Below are 13,410 nucleotides of genomic sequence, written 5' to 3'. Positions count from 1 at the left end.
CATTTGTTAATCTTGAAATTTTCTACAATAGGAGATGGTAAAGCACATAAACACTCTCACACATTAAATGTTTTTCATAATTTAACATTTGTATTCACATGAATTAACGTTCACTCAACAACTTAATGATGAAATTCACCATCATAGATACTCTTATTATCATTAATTATTCTTCTTGTAGAGGAAGGAGCCATTAAGAATCAGCTTTTAGAAATCCAGCTCTGCCTCATACCAGAATGCATCCATTTGGAGAGCTATTTCTCAATAAAATCAGGACTATGAATTTCTACTTCAAAGTGTTTACTAAAAGTAGGTCCTGCAATTACTATTTTATTGATTTACATTAGGTCAAATATTTAATTAACAAATTGGATCATTGACTCCAAATAAACAAGCATAGGTAATGCAAATATATGTTGCAAATGAGCCAAAAAGCCCAGGAGAAAGGTGTGATAGAGCAATACCACTTACCTAGCTGTCTCCTCAAATTGTATGTCATCCACTGAGGCTGTAACACAGGAAATCCCAGCATGCTTTTCAGCTTCAAAAACAGGCAAAAATGTGTTAATTAATAGTTATGGTTAAATATTTCAGCATAAGGGAAAAGAATAAAAGTTAAATGGATGTATTCTAGTAATCATCCTCTGGTTCAGTGAAGTACCACTATGCCCACACTTAGAGATGATCTGGATCAATGACAGTTCTTTTGCTCTGTAAGTTGTACTTCTACTGAATGGAAATTATTGTACTGTCTTTGATTTGAAATTCAAAACCAATACCTAGTATATCTAGCTATTTAAATAGCAATTTTATTAAGTTAGTACCAACTTTAAATATTTTGTTAGATATGACCCTTCTTTTGTTTTAAAAACAATTCATCAAAGCTGTATCCATTATCCCACATAACCAGAAGCTGATTATATTTAGACCACTTAACAAGTATAAGTACTGAATAGTATAGGAGACACTGACATCAGACCCCAAATTGCAGAGCAACTTCTCTTGAGTAGCAGAGAAATATTCAGCATCTATTAGGTATTTAGTCAATATTTATTGTTCATTATTACCAAATTCTGTATGCGGTAATTATGTTGGAGAGGAGAATATTAAATAGGGTATAAGGAGATTAGGGAAGAACCCTAGCTATCCATATTCCATGCCTGCATTTAATTTGTTGAGATATTTTTTGATTGTTGATTTTGCTTTATATAAAAATATCATAACTTAATCTCTTTAGGAAAAATGTTGACATGTGCTTCTGTCAGAATTTGATTTTGACGAACATTCAGTTAAAACCCAAACAGACTGCACCGGCTTTTTAAGTGCTTTGAACCTCATTTTAATTTTGGAGACTTCACTCTTTACTCTTCACACTTTTAGAGACATGAAAACGAAAGTCAGTGAATTATACGATAGTTGTATTCTTTGTGTGGATTACTTTAACTACAATATTACTTGATAGTGCCAGGTAAAGAGACATGGGGAAATACTCCAGAGAGCAGCTATTTAGAACACTCCTCTCTATAATCTAATTTGTAGAAAATTGCACATTTTGGTTTTATAAGTTGGAAATAACTAGCTGTTCTTCCAAACATGCACATAATACAAATTGAGTTACCAGAAAACTAACCATAGTTAGTGTGTGATTGATGGAGAAGGAATGACTGCCTTCCCAGCTATAAAGTTCAATGAGAGGAAGGGAATGTAAAAGTACCAGACTCTAGAAATACTCAAGATGGGCTCAATTGAATTCAGTGTATCAAACATTTGTTAAATTCCTACTGATTTCCCAATACTGAGAAGTCAGTGTTATCTCTTAATAAGTCTGCTCAGTGGCAATTAGAGAGCCAGCTATAGTAGATGCCATTTTAGAGCTTAAGATTTTCAGAGAACTACCAGATCCTTGCAAATACAGGCTATAAGACATTCACTAAGGAGTACCTAATAGACATTCGTTCCAGTTACCTGAGAGAACAGGATGTTGAGTTTATTAAACTATTCTTGTTAATAAAATGTTACCATGTATGCCAATATGAATAACCAGTTTTGAATGATTTAAATGATAACTAAAGTGCAATAATCAATAAGACTAATTTTTTTATTTTTATATATTTTGATTGTATATATCGAGTATCTATTATGTATATACAACACTATACTAGATTGCATTAGGGATCATGAACAAATATTATCATAATAATAGTTGCCATTTATTAAGCATTTATTATTGACCAGGCACTGAACTAAGTATTTATGCATGTCAATTACATGAGGTTGGTACTATTACTAGTTTCATTTTACAAACGAGGAAATCCAGGCTTGGAAAGATTGAATACAATGTTCCAAATAGTGATTTTCACTACAGAAGCAATAGACTTCTCAGAAAATAAACTCTCAGAAAAGACCAACCAAGGAACACTCTTCAGAGAAGTGCTTAGCTAAAGATGGGCTTCAGATGCTCAACAGCCATGGTTTACGCTATAGACTTTTAAGGGTCATGAAATTAAAAATAGAAAATAGAAATATGGGGAACCAACATATGATCACAATTTTTATGTGTGATTATATGCAGTTGTTTTTTTTACAAGTGTGTCAGATATTAATTTAACAGGACCAGCTTGCTCTGGTTCTTGATTTTGATTGTCTTTCATACAGTATGCTAATCAAAGTGGAGAAACTCTAAAGCTATTACTGATTTCCCGTGGGAAACAGAGAAGCTGGAAACAGTAGCAGACTAGGTAAGTGGTTGTAATCCAGGTATGAGATGATGACTGATTAAAATGGTGGCATCTCCATTCATTCATTCCTTTAACTAATATTGACTGAATACCTGTGCTGTGTTAGCCTTTATGTAAGGTGATGGAAATGTAAAACAGCCATGATCTCTGTTCTCTTGGAGACTAGTGGAAGCCATGGATTAATTAAAGGAATAAATAACAAAATGAACTAAGTGCCCTGAAGAAAACATCGATTTTATGGGAGTCATAACATGAGAAACTAGACCTAGCGAGGATGTCAGGGCAGATGTCCAAGTGGAGGGGATGCTTCAGCTGACATGTGAAGGATGAGTAGGGTAAAAATAGATGTGTTGAGGAGGAAGAAGAGAGAAAAGGAGAGCACACTGAGCAAAAGGAACTGCAAAGATCCTGATCAAGGTCTTTAAGGATAAAATGCAGAAAGCAAGAAGGAGAGCTGGTAGGGTAAGGCTGAAGGGTCGGCTGAGAATGGACTATGCACAGGGCCTTGAAGCTCTTGGTTGACAGTTTTATAACTATTATTGAAGATATTGGTTCAGTATCTGTCTTATGGATTCCATTGTTTCTGATGAGGTCATAGGTAATTCTAACCAGTGTTCTCCTATGTATAGCACAGTGTTTTTCTCTGCCAGCTTTCAAGATTTTCTTTTCATCATAGTTTGCCTGTGATAGATGCGAGGTTTTGTTTTGTTTTGTGTTTGTATTAATCTTGCTTGGTGTCCTATGATCTCGAATCTGTAAATGTATGTCTTTCACCACATATGGGAAAATTTCAGCTACTATTTCTTTAAATGTTTGTTTTATGCCTCAGACTTTCTCTCATTTCTTTTGGGGCTTCCTTTACATGTATGTTATACTTTTCGATGTGGTTTTGATATATCTGTTCACTTGTTCATTTTTTAAATTCATCTTTTCCCTTTTCTTCAGACTGAGTAATTTTTATTGTCCATCTTTATGTTTACTTACTCTCCTCCAATCAGCTGTTAAGCCTATCCAGTGAATTTTTATTTTTTATTTTTTTTTAATTTTTTTAACGTTTATTTATTTTTGAGACAGAGAGAGACAGAGCATGAACGGGGGAGGGTCAGAGAGAGAGGGAGACACAGAATCTGAAACAGGCTCCAGGCTCCGAGATGTCAGCACAGAGCCCAACGCGGGGCTCGAACTCACGGACCTCGAGATCGTGACCTGAGCCTAAGTCGGACGCTCAGCCGACTGAGCCACCCAGGCGCCCCTATCCAGTGAATTTTTAAATTTCAGATGCTGTAATTTTCAGTTTGGGAATTTTCATTTGGTTCTTTTTTTAGTTTCTACTTCTCTCTTGAGACTTACTATCTTTTCATTCTTTATGATGATTTTTATTTTATGATGAGTTTTTATTACATCCTCAAGCATACTTATTATAGCTGCTATAGAATAATGGATGCTTAATTCTAACACTCGGATCATCGAGGCTTGATCACCATTATCTTTTCACTTAAGAATGCATCATATTTTCCTGTTTCTTTGTATATAAAGTAATTTTGGACTATATCCTAGCCATTGTGAGTGATACATTGTAGAAATTATGGGTTCTTACATGTTTCTCTAAACAGTATTGTTTTGTTTTGTTTTGTTTTTCCAAGTAAGTACTTAACTAAATTCCCACTATAAAACTCTATCTCCCTAGAGGTTGTAACAGCCCTTTCCCAATTCTTTTGGCATCATCTAGCAAGGCTGGAGTTTCTTCTATGCATGCATGATTCAAGCTTCACCAGAGATTTGAGCCAAAAATATAGATAGATTATACAGCTCTGCCTCTTCAGTTCTCTCCTCTCTTGAAACTTCCTCCTCACATTTAAGTAGCTGTGTTTTCCCCAAATCCTATAGCTCTTCAAATCAGCAAGTCTGTGGGTTTTCCATCAAAAACTTAGCTGGGAGCAGAGTAAGGTCTTTCTTCAGGCTTAAAGGCATTAAAAAACTAAAACAAAACAGAGAAAGTTAGCTAGTACCATTCTCTTCTTCCAAGTGTTGACTTCCAAGTGTTTAAATCTGCTTTTTTTCACCTGTCAGTTGCCCATAAGTAGGTTTTATTTACTGTTTTATCCAGAGTTTATAACAGTTATCTATGTGCCTTTTTTTTTCTAATAGGAGATACTTACTATGCCAGAAGAGGAATGCTTGTAACTCTTGATAAAGAAGGTGCGGGGGGGGGGGGGGGGGGGGGAGAGATAAATAACAATGATATGATCAGATTAGCACCTTCAAAAAATATTTTAGATGTAGTGTGGAGAGGACACCAGAATGAATGGAGATGATCAGTTTAGAAACCACTGCTGAAGTTCATATGAAGGATGATGATAGGTTGGCCTAGGTGGTGGCAGTGGAGCCACAGCAAGGTGGTTGGGTTTGAGTGATTTCTTTAAGGTAACACTGATAGGACTTAGTTCATCGGTTGAGTATGTGGAGGGGGAAGCAAGGTAGAGAGAGGTATCGAGAAGGGATGACTTCTAGATTTTTGACTTGTGTTACTGGATGGACTGCATGCCATTCCTAAGAGAGTGAACCCTGGACAAGATTCAGAAATGCAATACAGAAAAGGGTGAGTTTGTGATATTTCAAAATAAGAAATGTATACAGAGGGTGGAGAATGACGCAGATATGGTTTCATTCCTCTAGGCTTAAGGAAAGACTAGAAAAATGGGACTACTGACAGAAATGAGGTTTAATGCCAAAATGATAGTGAACATATTTAATCTTTATTTAAATATTGAGAAGATCTTTTGGAATCTAGCAGTGTCTGGGTGTCACAGAAGAGCCTTAGGTCTATGGCTGGGATCATTATTTATCATAGTAATGGGCCTGTGGAAAAGTGCTGGTCAACAAGGAACTCTGGCTGGGAAAATGCCAGGAAAACCAGTTTTTGTACTACTCTTATCAAAGAAAGGACAGCACTATGGCGGAGCATTTCTCTGCCACAGATTCTGTTGCACCTTGACTAAATAACGTCCCTTGCTTATGTGGTGCTTCTCACCATAGAGTGTTTAACACAGGTATTTCCATGTTTCCAAACTAACTTTATCATAAAGGTTTCTTTAATGTTGTATTATTAGCAACAGAGCAATTAATCCAAAGCAGTTGGTTATCAATTGAATCAGTCTATGGCCTGAGTTTCCAAAGATGTAAAAAGGCAGACACTTTTCTGACAATTGCAGCACAGCAATTGTTTATTCTTTACAGGACAGAAGCACAAAATGATCACTTCATTATTCACATAATGTATTCAGTTGCCTTGGCAATAGGCATCATTTTTATTAGCAACCTCAGTGATTTTTACACTTGTTTCCCTTAGATGGGAATTAATTTTACATTTATTCTTCCATTATTTATGTTATTATAATCAACCTCAAATACTGATAAAAACTGTTAAGAGAGAAACCAAACAGACCTATCAACAAACAGAAAACAAACAAACAGATTGGCATGAATATATGACTAAATTTTGGGGGCGGTTAACACACGGGATTAGAAACTCTATTGCTACTCAGTGAGAAAAGCGGGGTTCTGTCATCATCTGAACTTTACTTTTGTCCTTTGTAAAATAAGAGTCCTAAGAAGCATGATCTTAAGCTCCTTCCAGCTTTAGTTTTTAATCTTAACATATTTTCCTTCACAATATACCTTTGCCGGGTCTGTTCCTGCGTTATGCAAAGCCTGACTTCATTTCAGAAATGAGATTCCAAGTTTTGGACCCATTCATCACCAACCTACCTATCCATGAAAGCAGAGGTTTTTGTTTAGTGCTTACTAAGCACTGGAGAACTAACTTTAGCTTACATGCGAATTGGCCAGGCAGAAAATAAAGAGGTGAAGAGATCAACACACAAAATAATTACAGATTGTGCTAAGCAGTAGGAAGGAAATAAAAAAGGGCATTCTGCTAAAACCGCTGGAAGAGTACAAATGTAAACAAGTGGTCAAGAAAGACTTCTCTGAGGAAAGGCTGTTTAAGCTGAGATGTAATGCATGGAAAGGGCAAAAGAAGGTCATAATGGTAAAATGAGAAGCAGGTGCAAAGGTCCTGAGAGGAGACGAAATAAGGTGTGGTAGCAACAAACTGAATGCAGAAGCAGATGTAAGAAAGGAGTAATCTATCAAACTAGATAGTAAAGAGATTTGCAAAAATGTAAACCAAGAGCATGCCTTTAAGCATAGTTTTATTACTGGTGAAAATAGTTATTTTTCAATAAAATTATGTCATGGGTTTATTCTTGTTCTTTTAAAATGAATTCATTTTAAAAGATTTTGAGGGTCTCCTGGGTGGCTCAGTCAGTAGGGCATCTAAGTTCGTCTCAGGTCATGATCTCAGGGTTGCTGAGTTTGAGCCCATCATCAGGCTCACTGCTGTCAGCCCAGAGCCCGCTTGGGATCCTCTGCCCCCCCCCCCCCCGCCCCCACCTCTCTCTGCTGCCCCAACCCAGCTTGTGCCCTCTCAAAAAATAAATATTTTAAAAAATAACAAAAGATTTCGGTGATGGTCAATATCAACTAAATAACCCACATAAACAAAAGTGCGGGGTCCTCACTTACCTAATGGGGTAAAGGAGTCCTGAGGCTGAAAGGTCTGAGAATCACTGGTCTAGGTCATTCCCGGTGTTGGATGAACTACCGCAACCTTTAGGGTCCCCAACTACTCACAGCTGGAAATACCCTCTCCTTGCCTCTCTCTCCTCACGGACCCCGGGTCCAGGAATGGTGAGGACTGGGGCGCCAAGCGTCTGCTTCCGTACTGGGGTGGGTCGGCCTGCACCCCTGGCCTCGGGATCCTCTCATGTCCCGACCCCCACCACCCCACATCCCGGTATCCAAGCCGGCCCGCCACCCCCACCACGCCGGCCTTCCGCGCTCCCCTTCCGTCCCCCCTCCCCCCCCCCCCCCCCCCCCCCCCCCCCCCCCCCCCCGGCACAGCGTCCCTCCGCGTCGGCCTCCTACCAGCCAGGCAGGCGGTGGCGTCGATCCACTTGAGAAGCTGCCCCGCGCTCAGCTCGCCGCGCGGGTTGGCGTGCGCGGGCTGGATGGCCTGGCTCATGCGCACCTCGGCGGGCTCGGGGCGCTCCATAGCCGGGCCCGCCGCGAAGCACCTGGGCTGAGGGCGTCGGGCCGAGCAGGTCAGCGCGGAAACCACGCTCGCTCCGCACGGCACCGGCGCCGCAGCCCTGGGCCCGAACCCCGCGCTCCGCGGGCCGCCAGGGCCCGTCCGGTGCACTGGCACGTGGGATTCGAGGTGCCGGGAATATCGCGAGGAGCGCGAAAGCGATCTCTCTTGGGTGTCAGAAGCCAAATCCGGGGCCACCAAGCTTGGCAAAGCTGAAAGCAGCCCGGATTTCTCAAGTGTAAAGGGAGGACAGCAGTACTTAGGTCAGAGGACTGTAGACAGAATTAAATGAAGTAATGTACGTAACTCAGCGTGTGCCTGGTTGAGGTAATACAGGTGTTTGCTAAGTAAATAAGTAGTGAGGATAACAGCCATCTGAAGAACTTGACAGACGGTGGGAGGTTAAGGATTGATTTGTTAAATGTTGTCCAGAGAATGCGGACATTTTGCTTTAGAAACTGATTTTAGAGTGTTTGACTACCTTTTCTTCCCCCTGGCTGTTGACTGCCAGGTAGAGTGGACCCTCACTCCTCAAGCCCTAGTTCAAAATACACCTTCTGGTTCTTAGGATGTTAAAATAGCTCCCCCAAACCCTTTGTTATTGATCAGTTTGTTGTGAAATTACCCCCACTGCCAAGCAAACACAAAGTGCTGATGTTTGCAGGGACATGAGAGTCACTCAACAAAGAAAGGCAATCTTTTGGCTTTAATCTAGAGAATTTAAGATTAGAAACTGTCGCCTCACTATTAATGATGCCAGCAAATCCCAAGAGACTCTTTTCAGGAGACAAAATCTAGAATATTAAATGAGAATTTTCATTCTCAGCTGTTAACACAAAGCAGCCATTACACTTTCTAGAGCTGAAATCAGTGACTTTACAAAGCAGTTCTCATTCAGGAAATAGAGACACCAGAAAACCTCCAGCATATGATAGATTCATAGTTATTGTATTGTTAGGGGTGGCTGCACCCAGGAGAGCATTTGCAGGTGAAGAAATGGAAGCCTGGAGAGATGAAGCAACATGTCAGACATAATAGGAACAGCTAAGAAAGTAGGAGCATGTGGCTGAAACTTGGGGCTCCTGATTGTCCAAAGTAGCTTACCACAAAACCTAATCGCTTTCAACAAATTGGTGATGCTTTCTCATTCCTTTACAGCCTGCTAAGCCCCAGCCTAGAGACGTTGGAATGGGACATTCTGGCAATTTTGCTTTTCCTTTTTTTTTTTTTTTTGTTTTTGCAAAGATCCATATTTCTTTTTTCTTTTTTTTTCAATATATTGCTTTTCCTTTTAAAGATGTTTTGAGGGAGAGAGCCAAACCATAAGAGACTCTTAAAAATGAGGATAAACTGAGGATTGATGGGCGGTGGGAGGGGGGAGGTGGGGATGGGCATTGAGGAGGGCAACCATTGGGATGAGCACTGGGTGTTGTATGGAAACCAATTTGACAATAAATTTCTATTAAAAAAATAACAGGGCTATAAAAATCTAAAAAAATATATGTTTTGAAAGAGGTTTCCGTCCCACATAAGCATACATACAAACTGGATGCATTGTTAGGCAAGAATTAAGTTTGGCTTTTATATAAAGCATAAAAATGACTTTTAATTGTTTATTTTAATGTTTTTTTTTTCTTTTCTTTTTTTTTAATTTTTTTTTTCAACGTTTATTTATTTTTGGGACAGAGAGAGACAGAGCATGAATGGGGGAGGGGCAGAGAGAGGGAGACACAGAATCGGAAACAGGCTCCAGGCTCTGAGCCATCAGCCCAGAGCCCGACGCGGGGCTCGAACTCACGGACCGCGAGATCGTGACCTGGCTGAAGTCGGACGCTTAACCGACTGCGCCACCCAGGCGCCCCTGTTTTTATTTATTTTTGAGAGAAGGAGAGACAGAGCATGAGCACAGAAAGAGGCAGACTCTAGGCTCTGAACTGTCAGCATGGAGCCTGATGCGGGGCTGGAACTCGTGAACTGCGAGATCATGACCTGAGCCGAAGTTGGACAGATAAAAATGACTTTTTAAAACAAAGTCAAGGGGCGCCTGGGTGGCGCAGTCGGTTGAGCGTCCGACTTCAGCCAGGTCACGATCTCGCGGTCCGTGAGTTCGAGCCCCGCGTCGGGCTCTGGGCTGATGGCTCAGAGCCTGGAGCCTGTTTCCGATTCTGTGTCTCCCTCTCTCTGCCCCTCCCCCGTTCATGCTCTGTCTCTCTCTGTCCCAAAAATAAAAACGTTGAAAAAAAAAATTTTTTTAAACAAAGTCAAACCCATGCCTCCAAGATGGTCCTCATATGCAGTTGCATACTTATTTCAATAACAGTGTTATTACTCGTATCACCCCTTCTTGGAAAATGCCTCTAGAGTTGTTAATGCCATTTTGGCAGATCACAGTATTCAGTACATATTCATTCTGTTCGCTGGTAACTTCACGGGAGGCACTTATTAATGTTGGGCTTTGGCCACATGACTTGCTTTGGAATGGAACACAGTGAGTTAAGGGGGTACTAGTTCCAAGCCTAGCCTTCAAAGCACCACATGTACCTGTTCTTGGGTATGTCTTACCTCTGCCATGGGAAGTTCATATGCCCGAGCGGCCTTCCATATCAGCATCTGGGTGCTATACTGGATCCACCTGTTGCAGAGCCAGGCACTCAACCTACAGACTTGCAGCATGAAGCTGAGCTACCCAGCAGGCACACACACTCATGAATGAGACATAACTACTTATTGTTGTTAGGTTCTGTGATTTGGGGATTATTTGTTGCACAGCCATAACTGACGGTTACGTGTATGAATTTCATGTATTAATATTTTAGGAAATGCCTGAAGTTACCAAAAATAAGGTTTTTGTCCTGTTGGTTTATTTTGCATTAAAAAATGGCGACTAAAGTGGTAATATTATATATGTGTTCATTTCTTTGGTTTCTTGTAAACTAGAGGAATTTCAAACTGTTTTAAGCATAGGTGTAAGAAGGTAGCTTTCCAAAGGGACTATCGGAGGCAGGCAGCTTGTATCTGCATATGTATGTGAAGGGATGTTTGATCCAAAAGCAGACAAGTTCACACACTCACTATTGTGTTTTCTATGTGTATTATCTCCTATTTAGATGTCCTTTGATTATGGTTTCATATCTTTTGTTGGTTTCTCACTGATTTTTGTTTTCAGCCTCTGCCTGAAACTACTATTCTTATGTTTTTCTAAATGGTCTCTTTTTCTCCCACACAATGAAAATGTCATCTGCATGTGTGAACATTTGCTGTATCCTTTATCTGTCAAGGATTTTTGCTATTATGTTTAAAGAAAAGGCTTCCATTTTCCATTTCTGTTTAGAGCCATCTTTTGAAGATGAGCAGAATGTGAAGCCAGCTTGATTTTAAAAGGTCATGCACAAGAGCAGGAAAGCAGATCGGGAGGAGGGTGGAAAGTATGATAATAACTAGAATAAAGAGAACTTGTTTAGAATTTTGGAGTAGGAAGGAAACTAGACAGTCTAACCCCCTCATTCTGGAGATGAGGAAATGAAGTGTTTGCCCTGGGTCAGCCTTTTAGAGGTAGAGGTCAGCCTTTTAGAAAACTGAGAACAAGGGACATAAAATATAAGAAGAGAGATGGAACAAAGTGCTTCCCCTGAAGCACACCCTCCAACAAGAATTTGAAAGCAAACAGTTTATTTGGGAGGAAACTGCAGAGGGCATTAATAGGGGAATCAAAGTGTGGTCCCCAGACGAGCAGCATGGGCACTGCCTGGGAGCTTGTTAGAAATGCAGAATCTCAGGCTTCATCCCAGACCTGCTGAATCAGAATCTGAAATTTATTAAGACTCTCACGTGAGTCATAAGCACATTAAAGTTTGTGAAGAACAGCCTAAGTTACCCCTGGAGAAAGGGGAGCTGGAGGATAAAGACTTCATTGACTAAGGGCTGCTCTGGGGAGCATTAACTCCCCAGCACTTATGCTGACTGCAGGGCAAGGGCGCTCAGAGCATTGCATCAGTAGGCATTAAGACGCTGTCAGTGTGTACTGGGCACTGGCATAGTGGGTGCTGAGGGAATTCACGCAAGGCACAGAAAGCCAGGATACTTACACTGTGCTGAATATCAGAGGCAGCTGGGAGTCTTTTCATTTTAGGAGACGAATCCCAGGCAGAAAGTTTGGTAACTCAAAGAATTTCATATGGAGATGAACTTTATTAGTTATCAGACTCGATTCTACCTTTGGTATGTTATGCATGGTGTCAGGCCAATGTTTTCAAGTTCAAATTTCAGTTATAAGGATGCAGTTCAAAGCTTAAACACAGAGTTCCTAAGCAAAAATTCCAGAGTGGGCTTTCTTATATTTCAGTTGCCAACTTTTTCCAGGGTCTCTTCCTCTTCTTCACTCCTGGACTCTGCTCTTGGGATCAGTCTCCCCTTGGGGCCATTGGACTGTCCCATTTAGCACCTGGGGCCTCAAGCCAACCTTTCTCCTGTTTGTCCCTGTGCTTCCAGTGGCCCCAGCTCTCAGAGAGACAAGCATTAGGTGTGAAACCTGGGAGTCACCTATGCATGTGGAGTGTAGCACTTTATTTTGTTTGAACACAAGCCGTGTACATACAGACTAATTTTTTCACTTCCCCAAAATTGCTAGGCCCCACCTACATCCTAGGCACTGCTTAGTGGAGTCCCCTGGATGCCACCAACACTACCTGTCAATATGGGGGACTGCAGTGATTGTTTTCAAATATTGAACCAGGCTCTCATCCTAGAATAAATCCCTCTTGGTCATGGTGTATAATTCTTTTTATATACTGCCGAATTCTATTTCCTAACATTTTGTTAAGGGTTTTTGTATCTATATTTTTGATACTGGTCTATAGTTTGTTTACTCTCTCTCGCTTGCTTGCTTGCTACTGTCTTTGTCTGGTTTTGATGTTACATTCATAAAGTGAATCAGGAAGCATTCCCTCTATATTCTGGAAGACATTGTGCAGATTTGGTGTTCTTTATATGTTTTCTAGAATTCTCCAGTGAAACCATCTGAATGCTGGAGATTTTTTTTGATAGGTTTCTAAACTATAAATTCAAATTTTATAAATAGTTTTAGAGCTACTCGACTTAATGTTATTTGGTATGGGTTGAGTTTTGGTAGTTTGTGGCTTTAGAGGAATTGGCCTGTTTTGTCTCAGAGACAAAGGTAGAGACTGAGCTAACATCTGATGGCAGAGCCCTCCGATCTCTTCTTAGCCCCTGAAGCTGACCTTCCTTTGCCTCTAGGTTCACTCATATCCTTCAATCTCCTGCCCTCAGCATTTCCTTGCTTTCTAAGCTGACTCTCAACTAATTCCCTCCCTGGCAGTTGTTCTCTGGCAAAATTCTCTGGCCCTTCCCAGACATGCTGAATACATACTGAATACAATACTGAATACTGAATTAGAAACTGTGGAGTGGGGGCAATAACCTGTGTTTGAACAAAAATTGCATGTGATTCTGTTGCACACTAATGTTTGCTTTTGTCTTTTGTCAAGGAGATAGAACTTTCAT

General features: G+C 40.5%; 1 protein-coding gene across 7 annotated transcripts in view; it reads right to left on the bottom strand.

Moving 5' to 3' along the window:
• Nucleotides 1-8,208, bottom strand: part of ACOT12 (acyl-CoA thioesterase 12) — a 60,461-nt gene extending 52,253 nt beyond the window's left edge. For 2 of the 7 annotated variants that reach the window (XM_086697611.1, XM_086697617.1), the window contains exons 1-2: nucleotides 7,728-8,206; nucleotides 472-541 (exon numbers count right to left, since the gene is read on the bottom strand). In XM_086697611.1, the coding sequence (XP_086553737.1) occupies nucleotides 472-541; nucleotides 7,728-7,854 (197 nt within the window). In that variant the 5' untranslated portion in view covers nucleotides 7,855-8,206. Of the gene's footprint in view, nucleotides 1-471; nucleotides 542-7,325; nucleotides 7,586-7,727 lie in introns of those variants that run through there. The other 5 variants (XM_086697625.1, XM_086697633.1, XM_086697620.1 and 2 more) reach the window with 4 other exon arrangements.
• Nucleotides 8,209-13,410: the final 5,202 nt, after the last annotated feature.

The sequence above is a fragment of the Puma concolor genome, chromosome A1, assembly GCF_028749965.1.
Source record: "Puma concolor isolate L17-30 chromosome A1, mPumCon1.1.hap2, whole genome shotgun sequence".
In the NCBI taxonomy this organism is placed as follows: Eukaryota; Metazoa; Chordata; class Mammalia; order Carnivora; family Felidae; genus Puma; species Puma concolor.
Note: the sequence above shows the minus strand (reverse complement) of the source record. Positions and strands in the feature narration are given on the sequence as shown.